This window comes from Ranitomeya imitator, chromosome 1, assembly GCF_032444005.1.
Source record: "Ranitomeya imitator isolate aRanImi1 chromosome 1, aRanImi1.pri, whole genome shotgun sequence".
NCBI lineage: Eukaryota > Metazoa > Chordata > Amphibia > Anura > Dendrobatidae > Ranitomeya > Ranitomeya imitator.
In genome coordinates, this window is record NC_091282.1 from 556045109 (window position 1) to 556070362 (window position 25254).

General features: G+C 43.6%; 1 protein-coding gene across 4 annotated transcripts in view; it reads left to right on the top strand.

Moving 5' to 3' along the window:
• LOC138678876 (tetraspanin-33-like) overlaps positions 1–25254 on the top strand; it is a 162349-nt gene that overhangs the window by 114535 nt on the left and 22560 nt on the right. For all 4 annotated transcript variants that reach the window (XM_069767756.1, XM_069767757.1, XM_069767759.1 and 1 more), the window contains one exon: positions 18417–18578. In XM_069767756.1, the coding sequence (XP_069623857.1) occupies positions 18417–18578 (162 nt within the window). The remainder of the gene's footprint in view (positions 1–18416; positions 18579–25254) is intronic.

The following is a 25254-nucleotide window of genomic DNA, read 5'->3' on the forward strand; positions in this document are numbered from 1 at the left end:
AAATGGAAAAAAAAATACTCAACAACCGTGGATCTTGAGGATCATCAGGCCGCCCATAGCCAAGTCCGTGCACCTCCCTTCTTTTCTGTAGACCGCAGGTATAACCCCTTTCCAATCTTGTATGTATCCATACGTCCCTTTGACCCTGGGTCTATCTGATCTGGGATGGATGGATACTTCCAGGTGATTCTGGGGTGTCAGCTGATTCTGACAGCTGATACCTGGCACTAAGTGCCAGGAGCAGTCCTGTGCCGCTCCCAGCAATTTAACCCCCTAACTGCTGCGATCTCATAATTTTGGGAGCAGGCATAGGGAAAACAGCCCCTCTGCCTTTGGATCGGAGACCCAGCAACGTCATAGCGGGTTCATGATCGTTACCATGGTGACCATATGTCGTCATGACGACATCCGGGTCAATAGTGGGAAAAGTTGCTGATCATGCGCAGTCAAATACCAACATAGAATACAGTGCTATAAACTCTCATAAAATACAAAATCATTGAAAATATTAAAATACATATATACGAGAAATCAATAAATGTAATAAATCAGAGTCCCAAAACCATGGGGGGAATACTATATGCCAAAGTACATGTAGGTAAATGCAAATATGTACAAATGGTATATAAGCTGTAAAGTGTTTACCTATCTCACACAGCAAAATTAAATTAAGATAGTTTGTGCCACCTAACAGCAATACTTCACTTGATGTAATTACCATACCTACCTTCTGATAAATTCATTTTGCTTTTTGCATAGCTATCTTTATTGATACCTCGTATATATGTATTTTAATAGTTTCAATCAATTTTGTATTTTATGAGACTTTATAGCACTGTATTCTATGTTGGTATGTGAGTTTGATTTTTGGTGTGTCATATATCAGTTACTTCATCTCACTTTTTTGTTGGTAATGATCAAGCGCATTGCATGATCAGCAACTTTGTTTGTCAGTGCAGCACTGACAGTTTGCATAGCATAGGGAAGCTGCTGCATTCCCATGCTATACAAGCGATCAGCCAGCCTAAAATAAACACAAAGTACAAAGAACAAAGTAAAAAAGTTTAAAAAAGTAAAAAAAGTGAAACAAATATAAAAATATTTAAAAAAATTAAAAAATAATAAACAAAATCAAAATATATTGTAGCCATCAATGTATATTTTTATGAAAAAAATCCAAAATAATAAAAGCACACATATTTGGTAACACCGCGTCTGTAACGACCCGACCTATGAAACTGTCCCTCTAGTTAACCCCTTTAGTAAACACCATAAAAAAAATTTAAAAAAAGCATGGCAAAAAAGAAATGCTTTATCATCATACTGCTGAACAAAAAAGTGGAATAAAATGCGATCAAAAAGATGAATATGGATAAGCATGGTACGGCAGAAAATGCCATCTTGCCCAGCAAAAAACAAGCCATCAAACAGCTCCATCAGCAGAAAAATAAAAAAGGTTATAACTCTCACAGTAAAGCAATGCAAAAATTATTTTTTCTATAAAATAGTTTTTATTGTACAAAAAAGAGCACCAAAACATAAAAAATGATATAAATGAGGTATCGCTGTAATCATACTGACTTGAAAAATAAAACTGCTTTATCAATTTTACCAAACGTGGAACGGTATAAACGCCCCCCCAAAAGAAATTCAGGAATTGCTGGTTTTTGTTCATTCTGCCTAACAAAAATTAGAATAAAAAACGATCAAAAAACGTCATGTGTCTGAAAATGGTACCAATAAAAACGTCAACTCGTCCCGCAAAAAACAAGACCTCACATGAATCTGTGGGACTAAATATGGAAAAATTATAGCTCTCAATATATGAGGATGTAAAAACTATTTTTTTGCAATAAAAAGCATTTTTTAGTGTGTGACAGCAGCCAAACATAAAATCCGATATAAATCTGGCATCGCTGTAATCGCACCGATCCGAAGAATAAAGTCATCTAACCACTTATACCACATGAGGAACAGTGTAAAAAAATAAATAAAACCAATTCTTCACCTGTTTTGTTCATTCTGCCTCCCAAAGATCACAGTAAGGCTCGGCGTACATTTATCACATGCTCTGCGCTGAGCACTTACACCATTTAGACAGGACCCACGGCGGAAGATTCCCTATAATGAGGCAGATGGAGGCACTGTGGACGCCATAGGACATGTGATCCAGCGGTGTTCATCTTTTTAGGATTTCATAAAAGTGCCGTCGGCCATAGTTTTGTGCACTTCTGAAAAGAAGAACACCACTGAATAGAGGCCAGACAGAGTCCAGAGTAACTCTGCTGCCTCATTACAGTGAATGGATCCCTCGGGGGTTTCATCTGTCACGTCACTTGGTGATTTAGATGGAAACTCCAAAGTAAGTGCTCAGCGTAGAGCACCAGTTAAATGTGATCCTAAACATTATGTAAAATGTTTCCAATAAAAGCTTCAAATCAATACACAAAAAAGCAAGCCCCACTGAGGTATATCATCTATTAACAGAAATATTGGGGGTTCCTAGTTACTGGTAGCACAAAGCCTCTGGAAAAGCAAAATGGCTCCTCACCCCTCAACAGAAATTCAGTAAATTCTGGGCTTCCAAATCCAAATGCCCCCTTCCCTTCTGAACCCCACAGTGTACCTAAACCACATATAGCGCCCACATGTTTTGCATTTCTGAAACAATGAGAGACCACCTAACTTACGGGTGCATGTTTCCAGATGCATGAGCTGGGCACAATGCACTGGTCAGTAGGGTTGAGCGACTTTTACTTTTATAGGATCGGGTCGGGTTTCACGAAACCCGACTTTCTCAAAAGTCGGGTCGAGTGAAATCGGCCGATCCTATAGAAAAGTCGGGGTCGGGGTCGGCCGAAACACGAATCCCAATGCAGTGCAATGGGATACTATGGTTCTCAGGGTCTGAAGGAAAGGAAACTCTCCTTCAGGCCCTGGGATCCATATTTAAGGTTAAAATAAAGAATTAAAATAAAAAATATTGCTATATTTACCCTCTGATGCGCCCTGGTACTAACCGGCAGCCTTCCTTCCTTAGAATCAGCGCGTGAAAGACCTTAGATGACGTCGCGGCTTGTGATTGGTCGCGCGACCGCCCATGTGACCGCTCACGCGACCAATCACAAGCCGCGACGATACCGATGGTCCTTCAAGCACTGATTCTTAGGAAGGAAGGCTGCCGGAAAGAAGCAGGGCGCGTCCGAGGGTGAGTATATTCCTATTAGGTATATACTCACCCTCGGACGCGCCCTGCTTCTTTCCAGCAGCCTTCCTTCCTAAGAATCAGCTCTTGAAGGACCTTCGGTGACGTCGCGGCTTGTGATTGGTCGCGTGAGCGGTCACATGGGCGGTCGCACGACCAATCACAAGCCGTGACGTCATCTATGGTCCTTCACGCGCTGATTCTAAGGAAGGAAGGCTGCCGGTTAGTACCAGGGCGCGTCAGAGGGTAAGTATAGCAATATTTTTTATTTTAATTCTTTATTTTACACTTAAATATGGATTCCGATACCGATTTCCGATATTGCAAACATATCGGAACTCGGTATCAGAATTCCGATAACAGATTCAGAAGATCGCCGACCTCATGGCCGACTCCACCCAGGGGTCGGGTCGGGTTTCATGAAACCCGACTTTGCCAAAAGTCGGCGACTTCTGAAAATGGCCGACCCGTTTCGCTCAACCCTACTGGTCAGTACAATGTACTGGTCACTACAACGGCAGTTTGCAATCTTCACTCTGCAACATTCAATGCTGCTTGTTTCTAGAAAATACTCATGGAGTCAAAATCATCACTACACCTGTAGCTAAATTCCCAAAGGTGTAAAATTTCCAAAAATGGGTCACTTGAGGGAGGGATTCTGCTCTTCTAGCAATTAGGGGCTCTGTATATGGAGAAACAAACTATTCTAGGAAAATCTGCACTCCAGGAGGCAAACAGCGCTCCGTCCTTTCTGAGTCTCTCCATATGGTTAACAGTACTGTGTAGTCCCATATGGGGTATTGTCACCTTCAGTAGAAATTGTACGTCAAATTATTGTGCCATTTTTACCCACTCCTTGTGTGAAAATGTAAAATCTGGGGCTAAAACTAAATTTTAGTGGTAAAAATGTAGCTATTTTTTCTTCACTGCCCAATGGTATTAAATTCTGTGACACACCCATGGTGTCAATATGATCAACTGCATAAATTATTTGAGAGGTGTAGGTTGTGAAATAGGGTCTGCTGTTCTGGCAACTCAGGGGCTCTCCCAGTGGCTCATGGCACCCGCAAACCATAACAGTTAAATCTGCACTATAGTATGGCGCTCCTTCCCTTCTGAGCTTTGCAGTGTGCCTGAAAAATATTTCCCAATTACATGTAAGGTATTGGCACACTCAGGAACAAATGGACCTCAGTTTGTGGTAAAAAAAAGTTCCTATTAGCCCTTATTAAAATTAAAAACCTGTAGCTAAAGCAACATTGTAATAGCAAAAATGTAATTTATTCTTTCTTCACCGCTCAATGGCATAAATTTCTGTGAGACACATGTGGTGTCAATATGATCACTGCACCACTAGATAATTTCATTGGTAAGTTTAGTTTGTAAAAGGAGTTCACATATAGGGGCTTCTGATGTTCTGGCACCTCAGGGGCTCTGCCACTGTGACATGGCACCCTCAAACCATTCCAGCAAAATCAGAACTCCAATATTGTGCCTTTTCCTTTCTGAACTTTGCACTGTGCATCAAAAGTAGTATTCTTTCACATATGTGGAATTGGCGTACTCAGAATAAATTGCACAACAAATTGTATGGTGCAATTTCTCCTGTTAACCTTGTGAAAATAAAAAATTGGGGCTAAAATAACATTTTTGTGGAGAAAATTTGATTATTTTATTTTCACGGCTCAACGTTATAAACTTCTGTGAAGCACCTGGGGGTTCAAGGTGCTCACCACACATCTAAATACATTCTTTGAGGGGTCTAGTTTCCAAAACGGTCTCACTTGTGGGGGGTTTCCACTGCTTAGGCACATCAGGGGCTCTCCAAATGGGACATGACGTCCACTAATGATTCCAGAAAATGTCATATTCAAAAAGTCATATGATGCTCCCTCCCTTCTGAGCCCTGATGTGCGTCCAAACAGAAGTGTTCTCCCTCATATGGGGTATGGTCGTAATCAGGAGAAATTGCGCTACAAATTGGATGGTTCCGTCTCTGCTGTTACCCTTTGAAAAAACAAAATTTGGGAATAAAACATATCTGTGAAGAAAATGTGATATTTTTTATTTTCATTGCTCAACATTATAAACATCTGTGAAGCACCTGAGGGTTCAATGTGCTTACCACACATCTTGATCAGTTCCCTGAGAGACATCAGGGGCTCTCCAAATGCAACATGACATCCGATATTGATACAGAAACTTTTGCATTCAAAAAGATAAATGACGCTCCTTCCCTTCCAAGCTCTGCGTGCACCCAAACAGTGGTTTTCCCCCACATATTAGGTAACGGCATGCTCAGGAGAAATTGCACAACAGATTTTGTGGTCCATTTTTTCTGGTACTCTTGTGAAAATAAAAAAAATGGTGTCTAAAGAAGTTTTTTTGTGAAAAAAAGTTAAATGTTCCTTTCTTTCCACATTCCAAAATTTCCTGTGAAGCACCTGAAGAGTTAATAAACTTCTTGAATGTGGTGTTGCGCACCTTGAAGGAGTGCAGTTTTTAGAATGGTGTCGCTTTGGGTACTTTCTGTCATATGGACTCATCAAAATCACTTCAAATGTGAGGTGGTCTTTAAAACACACGACAGCACACAGGAGGTTGCCTCCCCATCCTAATTAGGGACAGGAAACACAAGAGGATTAAATAGCACTCCCCTTCCTTCTATCCTCAGTGTTTCCAAGGACCAAAACAAAATGAATGTTTGAATTTTTTATTTACACCAAGGAATCAAATGAACATAACGTTCTTTGGTGGGAGGGGATGTGGGGGGGGAGGTGGGGGAATTACGCGTACTGTAATGGAGGGTCTTAGAAACCACATTACTTGAAAGTGTTATTTTATTTTATCTAATCCCCTCCATGACAGCACACAGGAGAAGTACAAAAAAATAATGCCTAGGGAGGGACAACAGCCTGGAGGACTTTCTTGCCTAAGGCTAGGTCTCGTATAGACATTAGGTGTAATCTGTAGTGCTTAGTAAAGGTATAGACTGAGGACCAGGTAGCAGCTCTGCAGATTTGCTCGATGGAAGTATTGGCCCTTTTAGCCCAGGAGACGGCGACGGCTCTAGTGTAATGGGCCCTTAACGATCCTGGAGGAGACAGATCTTGATTTTTATGGGTTTCCGTGATTGCTTTCTTAATCCAATTCACCAGAGAGCTTTTAGAGGCAGTCTTTTCTTTGTTTGGTCCACCGTATTGGACAAAAAGGTTCTGATTAGTGATGAGCGAATATAGTCATTACTTGAGATTTCTCGAGCATGCTAAGGGGGTCCTCCGAGTATTTTTTAGTGCTTGGAGATTTTGATTTTATTGCCGCAGCTGAATGATTTACATCTGTTAGCCAGCATAAGTACATGTGGGGGTTGCCTGATTGCTAGGGAATCCCCACATGTACTTATGCTGGCTAACAGATGTAAATCATTCAGCTGCGACAATGAAAACGAAATCTCCGAGCACTAAAAAATACTCGGAGGACCCCCGAGCATGCTCAAGAAATCTCGAGTAACAAGTATTTTCGCTCATCACTAGTTCTGATCCTTCCTCCAAGGTCTTGTTTGACTTAAGTAGAAGAGGATGGTTCGCCGAACATCTAGAGAATGAAATTCTGCTTCTCTATTGTCCTTTGGGTTGTCACAGAAGGAAGGTAGAATTAATTCTTGGGACATGTGAAGTCAGAAGATACTTTTGGAAGGAATGAAGGGTCTAGGCGAAAGAATAATCTGTCATCCAGAATTTTCTAATATGGTTCCCTAATGGATAGGGCCTGTATCTCGCCCACCCTTCTTGCGGTTCAAATGGCCACTAATAGGTCCACCTTCCAGGATAATTTTTCTATTTGTACCTGGTCCACAGGCTCAAAGGGTAGAATAGTTAGACCTTTCAACACTATATTCAAGTCCCAAGCTGGGATTACATTGGACTTTCTTGGACAGATTCTGGAGGCAGCGGTCAAGAACCTCTTTATCCAACGGTGGTATTGCCAGGTTCTGATCAAAGTAGGAGCTCAGAACTGACATCTGAACTTTTAAAGGTGCTTGGTTTTAGACCTTTTGATAATCCATCATGTAGGTAGTCTAGTATTTTAGCCATGTCAGGGTGGAAAGAATCGATGAGAGTGGATCCATACCATGCCAAGAAGGTCTTCCATATTTTGGAGTAGAAAGCATTGGAGACCTGTTTCCTACTTTTTTGCAAAGTGGTTATGATGGCATCTGAGAGGCCTCTGGCTTTCAGGACTGCAGCTTCAGAAGCCAGGCTTCCAAGCATAAGCTGTAGGGAGCCGGATGGAAAATAGGACCTTAATGTAGAAGGTCGTGGTCCAACGGCAGGGTAGGAGGTTCCGCTGAGCTCAGCCTCAAACAAACTCCTCTTTGGACAAAGAGGGGCGATCAGGTTGGCTTTGACCCTGTCCGTTCTGATCTTTTGTAACATCCTTGGCAATAACAGAATTGGAGGGAATGCATAGGCCAACCTGAAATACCACGGGTGAGAGTAGGTATCCCTCTTTGATTAGGTTTCGTTTGGACCTATAGAGAAATAATGCTCTACTTTCGCGTTCTGCCAATTTGCAAACAGGTACACATCTGGACGACCCCATTTTTTTTGTTATTGACCAGAATTCTCTTTCACTGAGGCTCCATTCCCCTGGATCTAGATCTGTCCTGCTCAGGAAGGTCGGCTTCTATATTATCGGATCCCTTCAGATGAAGATCCAACAAAGACAGAAGATGACGTTCTACCCAAAGAAAAATTCTTTCAGAGGCCTGTTGTAGACTCTCGAACCTTGTGCTGCCCTGATGACGTAGATGGGCTACAGTGGTCATGTTGGTGGTGTAGATTCGGACATTGTTTCCTTGGAGAATCGATTTTGCTGCTCTCAGGTCTTCCTCTACTGCTCTCAATTCCCTGAAATTGGAGGATCGTGATGTCACTGCTCCCCAACCTCGTTTGCTGGCATCTGTTGTTACCAAAGAGACCGGGTATTGGAACAAAGGTATTCCCTTTGCCAGTTTTTCTTGGCTGAGAGTCTTGTGCCAAGTGCTTCTGGAGTTTTGTCCCAGCAAAAGAGGATACATTTTTGGAGGATCCTTGAATGAGCCTGGGCCCATTGAACAACCTGAATACATGCTGTCATTGAACCCAGGAACGACATGGTAAATCTTAAGGACACCTTTTGTTATTTTAGGATCTGAGACCTTGATTTTATGTTTAACTGTTTGGTGACTGGAAGAGAGGATCTCTGGTTTTTAAAGTCTAAGAGGATCCCTAAAAAAACCTTCTCGGTTGATAGTATCAGATCTGATCTGATTTTTTCTGATTTATGATCCAGTCTAAAGATGTTAGGGTATGTAGGACTGACTGGAGATGTATACTTATAATCACGAGACAAGGAGCTATAGGTAGGGAACAATGCAGATTTTTTTCTGTCATGGTTTGGAAAGGGTTAATGCCCTGCCCTCTCAGGGTTAATTATTGTGGCCTCCTTTTGGATCTGGGAGGGATATTTATTCCCGTGCTGACTAGGATTCTCTGTCAGTTATATTTTCATTCTGTGTGCCTGACCCCCTGGTGTGCGTGTGCATACTGTGCTGTTTGCTCTCCGTGCTCGTTCTGGTCTATTTGATTTACTTGGCTTTCTGACCTCCGGCTTCCACCAGACTATCCTTCTGTCTCACCCTCCAGTACCTCAGCACGTTTGACTACTCTCCGGTGCCGTTTGCCTTCTTTGCATCCCAGCGCTTGCCTCCACCCCTGGCCACTCCCCCTCTGTCACATGGTTCAAGTCCTGTTTGCTACCTGCTGAGTTTCTCCGCCGTTCTGCTCTGGGCTCCCTTACTGTGGCGAGTAGCCTCCCGGCAGTAGTTATACCCTGGATCCTTGACATCTTCTTTCCTGATAAAGGCTACTACCTCACCCATGATTTTTGTGAATATTCGGGGAGCAGACGATATGCCGAAAGGAAGGACCTTGAACGAGCTTAGAGTGACCGCAAACCTCAGATATCAATCGTAGCTTGGATGAATGGGTGCATGGTAGTATGCATCCTGGAGGTCTATAGTGCCGTGGCAAAGTTCTTCCCGATTAATAGAATTATTGATTTTATGGATTCCATTTTGAATCGTTGGTATACAATGTATTAATTCAGTAGTTTTAAGTTGATAATAACATGGTGGTCTCCACTTGTTTTTTTTATGAGAAAACATGGGAGTAACGGCCTTGGCCCTGCTCTGCTTCTAGAACCAGAGATATTATTGCAGAGTATAGCATTTGTTTGAGTTCTGTGCTCAGGATGCTCTGTAGTCTTGTTGACAGAAGAGATATTAGGCCGGGATCACACATGCGAGAAATACGTCCGTGTCTCGCATGTAAAATCCAAGCTCTGGCGCCGGCACTTGGGAGCAGAGCGTGCGGCCGCATAGCAAAACATGGAGCCGCACGCTCTGCTCTAGAGCTTGGATTTCACATGCGAGACACGGACATGTTTCTCGCATGTGTGATCCCGGCCTTACTTCTAGTCTCTGTGGGGTAAAGGAGTAAAACTATCTTCATTCCCCTCCTGACTAAGTCCAAAATTTTGCAGTCTGATGTTATATCCTACCATTGTGGGAAGAAGTTAGAAATCCTGCCCCTCTTCTTATTCGGCGTCATTGCCTATCTGAACGTGGGTTTTGAAAAATACTTCTTCTACCTCCTTAAGGCTCCAACGTCCAGATTTACCTTTCCCTCTGTATTGAGGGTTTTACATCTGAGGTGGACGAAATGGCCTCTTTTTGAGAGAGTTTGGCTCAGGGAGATTTTTCTTTTTGTCGGCCACTTTCTCCAACAATTCATCCAGGGCAGGACTAAACATGTATTCCCCTTTAAAGGGTATATATCATAGTTTAGACTTGGATAGGATGTCTCCACATCTTCAACCATAGTGCTCTTCTGGAGGTGTTGGAGAGCACAGAAGTGCTCGCAGCAACATGGACCGATTCAGCAGAGGCATCTGCAAGGAATCCTGCTGTTTTCTGCAAGAGGGGTAAAGAGGTCAGAAGATCTTTTCTATGTCTACCTCCCTTAATATGGTCTTCCAACTGTTGCAACCAAAGAAACAGGGCTCTTGTGACGCAGGTGGATGTGACATTTGTCCTTACTGAGGTTGCCAATGCTTCCTAAGACTTCCTGAGTAGACTGTCCATGTTGCAGTCAAGTGGATCTTTAATTTGGGAGGAGTCCTCAAAGGGTAAGGTAGTTTTTTTGGCTACCCTAGCCACCTGGATATCCACTTTGGAAATTTCAGTCCAGCACTTTCAGATGGCTTCATCCAGGGGAAAGCGATCCTTCAGATCACTTAGGATGTTCAGCTTCCTTTCTGGGAATTCCCATTCATTCAGGATTAAGCTACGAATGTTGTGATGGATGGGAAATACCATATTCCTTTTAGATTTCAGATCCCTCAACATCTCATCCTTTCTGACCGTAAGCAATAATTCCTCCATGTCAGAGGAAAAGAACAATTTTTTATTGTCCTCCTTATGACCCAGAGTAAGCTCTCCCTCTTCAGGGATGGATGTTCCTCATGGATGATTTTCTCTGTGCAGAGCTAACATAAAGCTTTCTTATGTCCGGATAGGAGATTCTTACTGGAAATGGCACATTTGCGATTTGCAAATTTTTCCCTTGATTTTGGTGCAGGATCTTTGTCTCCCTAGATGAGAGGAAGGGAAATCCCTTAGGATGGATCCTGTTCCAAAAGGACCTACCCTTAGGCTAGGTTCACATTGCTTTAGGGCAATCCGTTAAGCGCATAGCGCTAGCGGATTGCGCTAACGCAATGTTTGTTTAGGGTCGGCGTTCGGCGTCCCCACTAGCGCAGATCCCCGATCAACCCATATGTAGGCTTTGCTGAGAGAGGTGTCCATATTCACCCAAGCATACAGACATTAGCCTTTGGTAAGTGTTCACATTTGGAGAGGGAGGTCAGGTACCCATCAGTTTAATGAGACCACCTTGACGATGCTTGATGGGCTCACACTATTTGGCCAAATTCTGCGCTAAGCGTCTCAAAAATGTTTTCCTAATGTTCAAAAAGCCATTTTGCTATTCATATTTCATGTATTTCATATTTGACGTGTTTTGGCACGATAGAGTGCAACCTTTTTTGTATATTATATATGGAGGTAGCTGCTCCTGGTATGCACCAATTCACACTAGTTTGGATGTGCCAGCCGTTTTTCTGTCATCACAATTAAGAGGTTAGTCTTTACAAAACACAATAAAGCACTCTGCCACTCCTTTGGTGAACTATAACTCCCAGCAAGTGATAGGATCTGCAGGACATGCTGGGAGTTATAGTTCTTCCATGGGATTTTAAAGCAGCACTCCAGTGTTATTTTGCAGTGCTTTCAAGCCCTGTGCCCTCATTCTTATACTTACCCTCTAGCATCTTCATATAGTACTTCACAGACACCACACTGGTCCCGCAGCTTCCAACATAATAACATACTATTATATATAATAACACCACATATAATAGTATGTTATTTATGTTATTAGATATTTTACCACATGTTTTGCTTCAAATATTTTTTTCCCTATTTTCCACCTCTAAAACCTGGGTGCGCCTTATAGTCCGATGCGTCTTATAGTCCGAAAAATACGGTAACTAACAGGGCTAAGAAGGCACCATAGATAAGCATTGCAAACATTATAATAGGAAACATATATATACAGTGCATATATACAGTGGGGCAAAAAAGTATTTAGTCAGTCAGCAATAGTGCAAGTTCCACCACTTAAAAAGATGAGAGGCGTCTGTAATTTACATCATAGGTAGACCTCAACTATGGGAGACAAACTGAGAAAAAAAAATCCAGAAAATCACATTGTCTGTTTTTTTTAACATTTTATTTGCATATTATGGTGGAAAATAAGTATTTGGTCAGAAACAAAATATCATCTCAATACTTTGTAATATATCCTTTGTTGGCAATGACAGAGGTCAAACGTTTCTTGTAAGTCTTCACAAGGTTGCCACACACTGTTGTTGGTATGTTGGCCCATTCCTCCATGCAGATCTCCTCTAGAGCAGTGATGTTTTTGGCTTTTCGCTTGGCAACACGGACTTTCAACTCCCTCCAAAGGTTTTCTATAGGGTTGAGATCTGGAGACTGGCTAGGCCACTCCAGGACCTTGAAATGCTTCTTACGAAGCCACTCCTTCGTTGCCCTGGCGGTGTGCTTTGGATCATTGTCATGTTGAAAGACCCAGCCACGTTTCATCTTCAATGCCCTTGCTGATGGAAGGAGGTTTGCACTCAAAATCTCACGATACATGGCCCCATTCATTCTTTCATGTACCCGGATCAGTCGTCCTGGCCCCTTTGCAGAGAAACAGCCCCAAAGCATGATGTTTCCACCACCATGCTTTACAGTAGGTATGGTGTTTGATGGATGCAACTCAGTATTCTTTTTCCTCCAAACACGACAAGTTGTGTTTCTACCAAACAGTTCCAGTTTGGTTTCATCAGACCATAGGACATTCTCCCAAAACTCCTCTGGATCATCCAAATGCTCTCTAGCAAACTTCAGACGGGCCCGGACATGTACTGGCTTAAGCAGTGGGACACGTCTGGCACTGCAGGATCTGAGTCCATGGTGGCGTAGTGTGTTACTTATGGTAGGCCTTGTTACATTGGTCCCAGCTCTCTGCAGTTCATTCACTAGGTCCCCCCGCGTGGTTCTGGGATTTTTGCTTACCGTTCTTGTGATCATTCTGACCCCACGGGGTGGGATTTTGCGTGGAGCCCCAGATCGAGGGAGATTATCAGTGGTTTTGTATGTCTTCCATTTTCTAATTATTGCTCCCACTGTTGATTTCTTCACTCCAAGCTGGTTGGCTATTGCAGATTCAGTCTTCCCAGCCTGGTGCAGGGCTACAATTTTGTTTCTGGTGTCCTTTGACAGCTCTTTGGTCTTCACCATAGTGGAGTTTGGAGTCAGACTGTTTGAGGGTGTGCACAGGTGTCTTTTTATACTGATAACAAGTTTAAACAGGTGCCATTACTATAGGTAATGAGTGGAGGAAAGAGGAGACTCTTAAAGAAGAAGTTACAGGTCTGTGAGAGCCAGAAATCTTGATTGTTTGTTTCTGACCAAATACTTATTTTCCACCATAATATGCAAATAAAATGTTAAAAAAACAGACAATGTGATTTTCTGGTTTTTTTTTTCTCAGTTTGTCTCCCATAGTTGAGGTCTACCTATGATGTGAATTACAGACGCCTCTCATCTTTTTAAGTGGTGGAACTTGCACTATTGCTGACTGACTAAATACTTTTTTGCCCCACTGTATATATATATATGTATGTATATATATATATATATATATATAGGAACACTACTGACATAGCATCATGTTACAGGGCAAACACATAAAGCACACTACATATGCAGTGTATCAGATGGCGGTACATAACATAATATCACAACAGTACATTACGATAAGGAATGTATCACATATTTACATGAGAGGCATGGGGCAGCACAGAAGGGGAAGAGAGTTCAGTTAAAGGGACTAGCCACCTCCTTACACAGCTGCAGGAGGAAGGTGCAGGACGATCGACCCAGGCTGCCCAGCTTAAAAGGTATATTGTAAGAGAGTCTGTTGCGACCCAGCTCTCAGGAGAGAAAAAAACTAAATCTCTTCATCCCATAGGGATAGGAAAACACTGGAAGAGGGAAAAGGAGGGCTATTTAAACCTCCTGTGTTTTCTGTCCCACTTAGGATGGGGAGGCAACCTCCTGTGTGCTGTAGAGGAAGGGGTTAGAGAGAAATGGCTTTGTACATTTTATTAGAAAAAAAGAGAAACCGCTGGTCAACTTTTAACCCTTACAACTTTCCAACAAAAAAAATTTTGTTTAAAAAATTGTGTTGATGTAAAGTAGACATGTGGGAAATGTTATTTATTAACCATTTTGTTTGACATACAATATATCTCTGATTTAATGGTATAAGAATTCAAAGTTTTAAAATTGCTAAGTGCACATAGTACATCACCCAACTTTCCATACAGACTTTCCTCTGCTCCTAGCATTCGCATGGTATGCCTTTCAGCGAACCCCAGCTTACCCCAGTGTTATTTATGACCTTGTTTACTCTGGCTTGATTGTATGCATGTGGTCCGCCCTTAATTCTCTGACCAAGATGAGCAGAAACCACTCCTCTCTGCTTCACACCTGAATGCACCTAGTTGTACATATATTGCATAGCACAAGTCTGCAATAAGTGTGTCCTAGAAGTGTGAAGATTAATTTAGAATTAAAACCAGCATTGAACCAGAAGGGAACTGAAGGTAACTGGCAAGTCACTGTAAACAATGTTTCTGTTTGTTTTCACTTTCACCCCTTCTTCAGTCCTCCCCATCCATCTCACCTCCTCCTCTGAACTGTTCCTCAACATACAATGCTCTGTCTCAAAGCACAGACAGCCACCTCATGCCCTCTCCTGCTCCCACCTTCTAACACTTTTTCTGCTTCTTCTCACTGCTGGTGATATCTCTCCAAATCCTGGTCCTCCTCAACACATCCTCACAGTCAGTCCTACCTCCCATCCACGCTTTTTCACAAATTTCCGTAACCTCTCTAACCTTATACCCATTCGCCCGGCCCCCGCTTCCCCAGTCCCACTAACAGGAGCTCTGTTGAACGCTTGCTCTGTCTGCAACAAGCTTTCTTATATCCATGATCTTTTTATTACTCACAAACTTTCCTTCCTCGCCGTCACCGAAACCTGGTTCACCCCTTCTGACACAGCCTCTCCTGCTGCACTCTCGCATGGTGGCTTCCACCTTTCTCACACACCCTGCCCCAGCAGCAAGCATGGCAGAGGAGTTGGTTTTCTCCTGTCAGATAACTGCTCCTTCACCCCAATCCCACTGCCACCCTCTGTTACCTTCCCTTCCTTTGAGGTGAACTCTGTGCGCATCTACTCCCCCTCCAACCTCCAACTGGCTGTCATTTACCGCCCCCCAGGGCCAGCCACCACCTTCTTTGACCACTTCACCACCTGGCTACTTCATTTCCTTTCTGCGGACATCCTCACTATCATCATGGATGACTTCAACATCCCCATTGACACTTCCCTCTCAGCTGCCACTAAACTTCTATCTCTCACTTCCTCCTTTGGCCTCACTCAATGGTCTTCTGCAGCCACTCACAAATATGGTCACACACTAGACCTCATCTTCACCCACCTCTGCTCCCTATCTAACCTCTCTAACTCACCTTTTCCTCTTTCTGACCACAATCTACTCACAGTCTGTTCCCTCTCCACTCCATGTCTACAATCCCCACCCCACAATCTTGCACACCCTCGCAGAAATCTTAAACACCTTGATCTACACTCACTCTCTGAATCCCTCCTCCCTCTCACAGACATAAGTTCCCTACACAATGCGGATGACGCTGCCACTCTATATAACACCACAATAGCTGCAGCTTTGGAACCTCTTGCCCCTCTCACATATACCAAAGCTCGCAAAATCAACAGACAGCCCTGACACACCAGCCTGACCAAAGAACTAAGGCGAGCTTCCAGGGCTGCTGAGCGGAGATGGAAAAGATACCACTCCAACGAGCACTTCATCGCATTCAAACAGTCCCTCACTACTTTCAAGACCACACTCGCCACAGCTAAACAAACCTACTTCTCATCTCTCATATCCTCCCTGTCTCACAACCCTAAACAGTTATTCAACACCTTCAACTCTCTCCTCCGTTCCCCAGCACCTCCTCCCTCCCCACTCATCTCAGCTGAAGACTTTGCCTCATTTTTCAAGCAGAAGATTGAGAACATCAGAGACAGATTTAGTCGACAACCCCCAGAGCCCTTCCACCTCCAAAACCAACTTCTCCACCATTGCAGATCGACTCTCCACTCTACTCTCAAGATCACATCTCACCACCTGTGTACTTGACCTGATCCCTTCCCACTTCATCCCAAACCTCGCCACAGTCTTCCTCCCAACTCTAACCCATCTCTTCAACCTATCACTGACAACTGGCGTTTTCCCCTCAAGCTTTAAACATGCCTCAATCACACCTGTCCTCAAAAAGCCCTCTCTTGACCCATCCTCTGTATCTAGCTATCGTCCTATATCACTTCTCCCCTATGCCTCAAAACTACTGGAACAACACGTCCATCTTGAACTGTCCTCACATCTATCTTCCTGCTCCCTCTTTGACCGCTTACAATCAGGCTTCCAGTCACTCCACTCCACTGAAACTGCCCTAACTAAGGTCATCAATGACATGTTAACCGCCAAGAGCAAGCGACACTCCTCCTCCTGGACCTGTCCTCTGCCTTTGACACAGTGGACCATTCCCTATTACTACAGACCCTCTCATCCCTTGGCATCACAGCCTGGGCCCTATCCTCTATCTCGTCATACCTAACTGACCGAACATTCAGCGTCTCCCATTCACACACCACCTCCTCACCTCGCCCCTTATCTGTCGGAGTCCTGCAACGTTCAGTTCTAGGGCCCCTGCTCTTCTCAATTTACACTTTTGGCCTGGAACAGCTCACAGAATCTCATGGTCTTCAGTATCATCTCTATGCTGATGACACACAGATCTACATCTCTGGACCAGATATCACCACCCTACTAACCAGAATCCCTCAATGTCTATCCGCTATTTCATCCTTCTTCTCCGCTAGATTTCTAAAACTTAACATGGACAAAACAGAATTCATTGTCTTTCCCCTATCTCACGCAACCCCCCCAACGAAACTATCCATTACAGTAAATGGCTGCCGTCTCTCCCCAGTCCCACAAGCTCGCTGCTTCGGGGTAATCCTTGACACTGATCTCTCCTTCAAACCACATATCCAAGCCCTTTCCACTTCCTGCCACCTTCAACTCAAAAATTTTTCACGGATCCGTACATTCCTAAACCAAGAATCTGCAAAAACCCTATTCCATGCCTTAATCATCTCCCGCCTCGACTACTGTAACCTCCTGCTCTGTGGCCTCCCCTCTAACACTCTCGCACCTCTCCAATCTATTCTAAACTCAGCTGCCCGACTAATCCACCTGTCCCCCCGCTATTCCCCGGCCTTTCCCCTCTGTCATTCCCTTCACTGGCTCCCCATTACCCAGAGACTCTAGTACAAAAGCCTAACCATGACATACAAGGCCATCCACAACCTGTCTCTTCCATACATCTGTGACCTCGTCTCCTGGTACTTTCCTGCACGCAACCTCCGATCCTCACAAGATCTTCTTCTCTACTCCCCTCTTATCTCCTCTTCCCACAATCGCATACAAGATTTCTCTCGCGCATCACCCCTACTCTGGAACTCTCTACCACAATATATCAGATTTTCACCTACCATCGAAACCTTCAAAAAGAACCTGAAGACCTACCTCTTCGAGCAAGCCTACAACCTGCAGTAACCACCGATCGACCAAACCACTGCACGACCAGCTCTATCCTCACCTACTGTATCCTCACCCATCCCTTGTAGATTGTGAGCCCTCGTGGGCAGGGTCCTCTTTCCTCTTGTACCACCTGTGACTTGTATTGTTCAAAATTATTGTACTTGTTTTTATTATGTATGCCCCTCCTCACATGTAAAGCGCCATGGAATAAATGGCGCTATAATAATAAATAATAATAATAAGTTATAGCAAAGAAATGTTACCACAATCATGAAGTACAATATGTCACTAAAAAAATTCTCAGAATCAGTGGAAACCGATGAAGCTTTCCAGACTTATTACCACATAAATCGACAGTGGTCAGAATTTTAAAAATTGGCCTGGTCATTAACGTGTAAACCTCCTTGGAGGTAAAGGGGTTAAATCAACCTGTGGTATACAGATCGTGGTACAGTACTGCAGGGGTATCATGTTTCCCTGCTTCACCGCAGAGTTTAACTGTATTGGCTTGCTGCACACATCGTTACAATGTAAACCAGCGGTAGCTCCGAATGAGCCGCTCTGAGCGTGGGGCCCAGGACGACCTCACAATCTGTCGCCCCAGATAACTACCTTACGGGTTGAGAGGTAAGGGTGCTGTCTTTAAAATTCTTCATTACCATCATAATGATGAATGTAGAACAGCGGATATAAAATGTCACTATTTGCATATGTTTAAGTCCCCAATCCATTCATGCACATTTTCTAGTTGTAACTACTTGTTAACATTTCTTTTTTCCAGATTGTTATTAATACAATGTGTGGATATGAGACGCAGAACCTCATGAGTTGGCAGGCAGAGGAGCGTATTTTTATTGATGGTTGCTTGGACAAGATTGTCAGTTGGGGAAGAGGCAATCTTTTGTTCCTGGGCTATATTGCATTGGGACTCATCTTACTCGAGGTATAATACTTTTTACAAAACTTAGGTAACAAATCTTATTTTAACAAATAATTAGTTAAATTTTAGTTTTATATATTATTAAATGTTAGCTATATATGGAGATGGATACTATTAGTATGCACCTGTTCACACCTGCTTTCTGAAAGTGATGTTTAGTCTTTGATATTTGTATACATAAGCTCTCTGACTGAGAATCCACCCATCAGCCTATGACAGTTTTAATCACAGCAAGATCCTACCTACCCATATAAATGTAGGCTATAAGCCCAGGAGAGGAAATGCATTAGGTTCCCAGCAAAGAGGATCACCTTGTCGTGGCTACTGGGCATACATGAATTGGCCAATTTATGCCAATTGATCTTTGTTTTTTCCTAGAGCAGTAAAGCAATTTCAATTTCATATTTTTCATGTTTGCATGCTATAGTGTTAAAGAGTCCAACTTTATTTGTTAGTTATATATCCAATCTGCCATATAAGAAAGATGTTCCCCGGGTCAGGAGCTCAATTTAATAGCCAAAACAGAGGGATGCTCCCTGGAGAACCACTTTAATTTGTGAATTAGGCTGGTTTCACATTTGCGTTTAAAAACGCAGCGTTTTAAACGCAAACGCTTTTGGTGAAAAAACACGTTTAAACGTGTTTAAACGCTACGTTTTTTAGGCGCATGCATTTTTGCATGTTTTAACATAAACGCGGTGTTTTGACGTGTTTACATGAGTTTTTTGTGCGTTTGAGTATTTGAAACGCATGATGAGAAGTGTGTGACAGCTGCCAATCATCAAAATCAACTAGAAAACCCACTATAAACAGAAATACCTAGGATTAGGGTTAGGATCCCTAGTAACCCTAGGGATCCTAACCCTAACCCAAACTCTAACCCTAACCCAAACTCTAACCCTAACCCAAACTCTAACCCAAACTCTAACCCTAACCCAAACTCTAACCCTAACCCAAACTCTAACCCAAACTCTAACCCTAACCCAAACTCTAACCCTAACCCAAACTCTAACCCTAACCCTAACACAAACCCTAACCCAAACTCTAACCCTAACCCAAACTCTAACCCTAACCCAAACTCTAACCCTAACCCAAACTCTAACCCTAACACTAACCCTAACCCAAACTCTAACCCTAACCCAAACTCTAACCCTAACCCAAACTCTAACCCTAACACAAACCCTAACCCAAACTCTAACCCTAACCCTAACACAAACCCTAACCCTAACCCAAACTCTAACCCTAACCCAAACTCTAACCCTAACACAAACCCTAACCCTAGCCCTAACCCTAACCCTAGGGATCCTAACCCTAACCCAAACCCAAACTCTAACCCTAACCCAAACTCTAACCCTAACACAAACCCTAACCCAAACTCTAACCCAAACTCTAACTCTAACCCTAACACAAACCCTAACCTTAACCTTAGCCCTAACCCTAGGGATCCTAACCCGAACCCTAGGGATCCTAACCCTAACCCTCAGGGTTAGGGTTAGGATCCCTAGGGTTAGGGTTGGGGGGTGGCTTATCAGTGTGTATTCTTGTGTTTTTCTATATAAACGCATGTGTTTAAAAATGCATGCAAACGCATGTGCTTAAAAACGCATGCGTTTACATAGACATCGATATGTTTTTTTGCCGCAAAAAAAGCATGCGTTTTGTTGCAGCAAAAAAACGCCGCTAGAAATTACTACATGTTGCATTTCTGCAACACAATGCATGCAGAGAAAAACCGCATGCGTTGTCAAAACGCGTCAAAACGCATGCAAAAAACGCATGCGTTTTTAATGTTAAGTATAGGGAAGAAACGCATGCTTTTTTTGCGTTTTTTTGCACAAAAACGCAAAAAAAAAAAAACGCAAATGTGAAACCAGCCTTACATACTGTAGGTGACAATTGAGTTTAGTGACCTCTTTGTAATGCTTTAGTATCCCATTAGCACTATTGTAGGATGAATGAGCATTTTCCTCAGAACAGCTAAAGGTACCTTCACACTGAGCAACTTTCCAACGAGAACGACAACGATCCGTGACGTTGCAGCGTCCTGGATAGCTATCTCGTTGTGTTTGACACCCAGCAGCGATCAGGATCCTGCTGTGACATCGCTGGTCGCAGCTAGAAGTCCGGAACTTTATTTGGTCGTCAGGTCGGCGTGATTCGTCATGTTTGACAGCAAAAGCAATGATGCCTGCAATGGTTTTCTATGGAGCGAACAACCAGTGAGAACGATAAGTACGTCACTGGATCGCTCCTGCATCGTTCAGCTGTTGCCGGTGTTTGACGTCTTCTAGCGACCTAAACAGCGACGCTGCAGCGATCGGCTCGTTGTCTATATCGCTGCAGCGTCGCTTAATGTGACGGTACCTTAATACCATAATACCTGCCAAGGCAAGGGAATTTCCAAAGTAGTCGTATAGTGGGGAAAATAAGTATTTGATACACTGCTGATTTTGCAAGTTTTCCTACCTACAAAGAATAGAGAGGTCTGTAATTTTTATCGTAGGTACCATCAACTGTGAGAGGCAGAATCTTAAAAATAAAAAAATAAATCTGGAAAATCACAGTGTGATTTTTACATAATTAATTAGCATTTTATTGTATAAAATAAGTATCTGATACAATAGAAAAACAGAACTTAATATTTGGTATATTTGTAATCTAGCCTGAAGAAGGAGCCACTGTTCTCTGAAAGCTTGCAAACATTATTTTCTGGTTAGCCAATAAAGGTATCACTTCTAGAATACTTTTGTCATCATTGGGCAGAAAAGAATTCATGTCAATTTTTCTGGCTAACACAGCACCACAATACAATTTGTTATAGTACATCTCAATATTTGGCACAGAAACCTTTGTTTGCAATTAGACAGATCAGACATTTCCTGTAGTCCTGTAGTAGAGCAGGGGGACCTTACAGGCCCTGCAGGATTTTAATCCATGACGTAGTATTGTGTTACTAACATTAATGTTTGAGACTGTGGTCACAGTTTTCTTCAGGTCATTGATAGGGTCCTCCCATGTAGTTCTCTGCTGATTTCTGACCTTTCTCATAATCATCCTTAACCCACGAGGCGAAATTCTGCATGCAGCCCCAAGCTGTGGAAGATTGACAGTCATCTTGTGTTTCTTCCATTTTCAAATATTTGTGCCCACAGTTGTCTTCTCACCAAGCTTCTTGACTATTGTAGCGCATGCGAGTCTTGTGCAGGTCTACAATTTTGTCACTGGTGTTCTCATACAGCTCTTTGGTCTTGGCTATAGTGGAGAGGTTCCAGTGTGATTGATCGAGTGTGTCGACAGACAGGTAACAAGTTCAAACAGTTACAATTAATACAGGTAATGAGTGCAGAGTAGGAGGACTACTTAAAGAAAAACTAGCAGGTCTGTGAGAGCCAGGTTGGTAAATGATCAAATACTTATTTCATGCAATAACATGCAATGTATTTATTTAAAAATGTATGTAATTTTCTGTTTTTTAATTTTAGATTCTGTCTCTCACAGTTGAAATGTACAGGTGATAGAAATTACAGAGCTCTCCTTTCTTTGTAGGTGGGAAAACTTACAAATTTGGCAGTGTATCAGATACCTATTTTTCCCACTGTATATATTTGCATACATGGGCTAATATGCAATATACAGCTCTGGCAAAAATTAAGAGACCACTGCAAAATTTTCAGTTTGTCTGATTTTCCTCTTCATATGTATATTTATGAGTAAAATGTAAATTATTCTTTTATTCTACAAACTACTGATAACATGTCTTTGAATTTCCAAGCACTAAATTTTGTATATATTTTCAGAAAATGAGAAATGGTCAAAATAACAAAAAAATGCATTGCTTTCAGACCTCAAATAATGCTAAGAAAACAAGTTCATAATCATTTAGAAACAACAAAACTAATGTTTTAACTCAGAAGAGTTCAGAAATCAATATTTTGTGGAATAACCATGATTTTAAAACACAGCTTTCATGTGTCTTGGCATGCTTTCCACCATTCTTTCACACTGCTTTTGGGTGACCTTATGCCACTCCTGGTACAAAAATTTAAGCAGTTCATCTTTGTTTGATGGCTTGTGACTATCCATCTTCCTCTTGATTACATTCCAGAGGTTTTCAATGGGGTTCAGGTCTGGAGATTGGGCTGGCCATGACAGACATCCACATTGATGTCCCAACTGTGTGGCATGGCACATTGTCCTGCTGGAAAAAATAGTCCTCAGAGTTGGGGAACATTGACTGAGCAGAAGGAATCAACTGTTTTTCCAGGATAACCCTGTATGCGTCTTGATTCATACGTCCTTTGCAAAGATTAACCTGCCCAGTTCCAGCCTTGCTGAAGCATCCCCAGATCATCACCAATCCTCCACCAAATTTCACAGTGGGTGCAAGACACTGTGCCTTGTACGCCTCTCCAGGTCTCCATCTAACCATTAGATGACCAGGTGTTGGGCAAGGCTGAAAATTAGATCAGATTACCTTACTGCAGTCCTCTATGGTCCAATCCTTATGGTCTTTGGCAAACTTCCGCCTGGCCTCCTTTGCTTCTCATTGATGAAATACTTTTTTCTAGCTTTACGTGACTTGAGTCCTGCCTCTAGGAGCCTTTTACGAACTGTTCTTGCCGTGCACTTCACCCCAGCTGCCATTTACCATTCCTTTTGTAGGTCACTTGATGTCATCCTGCGGTTGCTGAGTGACATTCAAATAAGATGACAGTCATCCCGGTCAGTGGAGAGTAGTTTTCACCCTCTGTTGGTCTGTAGCTTTGTTGTAGCTTTGTTGTTCCCCAATGTCTGCTGCTTGACCTTGTTGTATTGGACTATCGTCTTAGAAATTTTAAGGATGGAGGCAACATGATGCTCACTGTATCCCTCTGCTAGTAAAGCCAGAATTGAGCCCTTCCTTTCCTCACTCAAGACTTTTCTTTTCAACTCCTTTGGCATGGTTAAAAGTTATTTTTTCATTCCTATTACTTTTGGGATATTACTAGCACTTGTTTTGCCATCCATTTGTCCTATTGCAAGACGATTGTGAACACCACAACAGTGTTTTTTATATTTTCCTTCATTAAATAAGATTTGTTTCAGGTGATCACCTAATCAGAAGCTCATTAACCCCTTTCTGACATCAGACGTACTATCCCGTCCAGGTGGGGTGGGCCCCCATGACCAGGGACGGGATAGTACGTCATGCCCTTTAATGCGACACTGCGACTTAAGTCGCGGTGATCACATTAAAATTCCGACGCCATCTTACCTCAGGGAAGATGGCCTCGGCATCCTGGGGTATGGCGTCCCCTCCCCCGCCTCCCGATCGCTGTGATTGGCTGTTCAATTCTGAACAGCCAATCACAGCCTTTCTCATTGTTTCAGCCAATCAGCTTGGCTGAAACAGTGAGGTTCCAGGCTAGGATCGAGTACCGATGTACTCGATCCTGGGGCCGGTGCCTGGCAACCCAGGCACCGGCCAAAACCCCCGGATTGGCGCGATCGACGATCACATCGATCGCGCCAATCGCAGGGCATAGCGGTGGTGTTACCGCGCTGTGCCCTGCCTGAAAGTGCCTGATCCGGAGCCGCAGGGCAGCTGAGGAAGGCTCCGGATCCTGCAGCTGTGATTGGCGCGATCGATGTGATCGTCGATCGCGCCAATCAGGAACAGTCCCGCCGGATCGGCGCGATCGACGATCACATCGATCGCCGTCGATCGCGCCAATCGCAGGGCACAGCGGCGGTGTTACCGCGCTGTGCCCTGCTTGGAAATCCAGCCTCATCTGCCTGCCACCTCCCCCACCACCTCCTGCAGCTCTGCCAATCAGGGCACAGCAGCGGTGTGCCCGCGCTGTGCCCTGATGGTGACCTGCCGGTGACCTGCCGGTCACCTGCCGGTCACTTGCTGGTGACCTGCCTATGATCGGAGCTGTGAGCTCCGATCATAGGCTGGTGCCTAGCGACACCGGCGTCACCAGGGCCACCTCTGATTGGTGGGATCGATGTGATCATTCGATCCCACCAATGACAGGTCACAGCAGCGGTGTGACCGCTCTGTGACCTGTCTCACCTGTCCCTGACCTGTCTGACTGCTCTTCAGGAATCCTCACACTTGGTGAGGATTCCTGAAGAGCGGTCACGCTGACAGATCCCCTCCTGTGCTGAGACTTGTGGTGCCACAGTAGCCTGTGACACCACAATTCTTGCTAAAGAAAGAAGACAGAAGAAAGAAGACAGAAGAAAGAAGAGAGACTACAACCGTAAGTGTTCATCCCCGATCCCGGCCCGATCTTACTTCACCCCCCCCTTACCCCTCCCCCCCTTCCCCTTCCCCTTCCACCCCCACTTTGCGCCGCGTCCGTCCGTGCCCAAATATAGCAGCCGCCGAGCGTTGATTGGTGACGCAGTTCACCGATCAACACTCGTGCTCGCTTTTCTTTCCCACATCCCCGTCCACGCACCCCGCCGCTGCGTCTGAACCCGTGCCTTTCATTTCTTTTTTTTTTTTCCCACATCCCCATCCACGCACCCCGCCGCTGCGTCTGAACCCGTGCCTTTCATTTCTTTTTTTTTTTCCCACATCCCCGTCCACGCACCCCGCCGCTGCGTCTGAACCCGTGCCTTTCATTTCTTTTTTTTTTTCCCACATCCCCGTCCACGCACTCCGCCGCTGCGTCTGAACCCGTGCCTT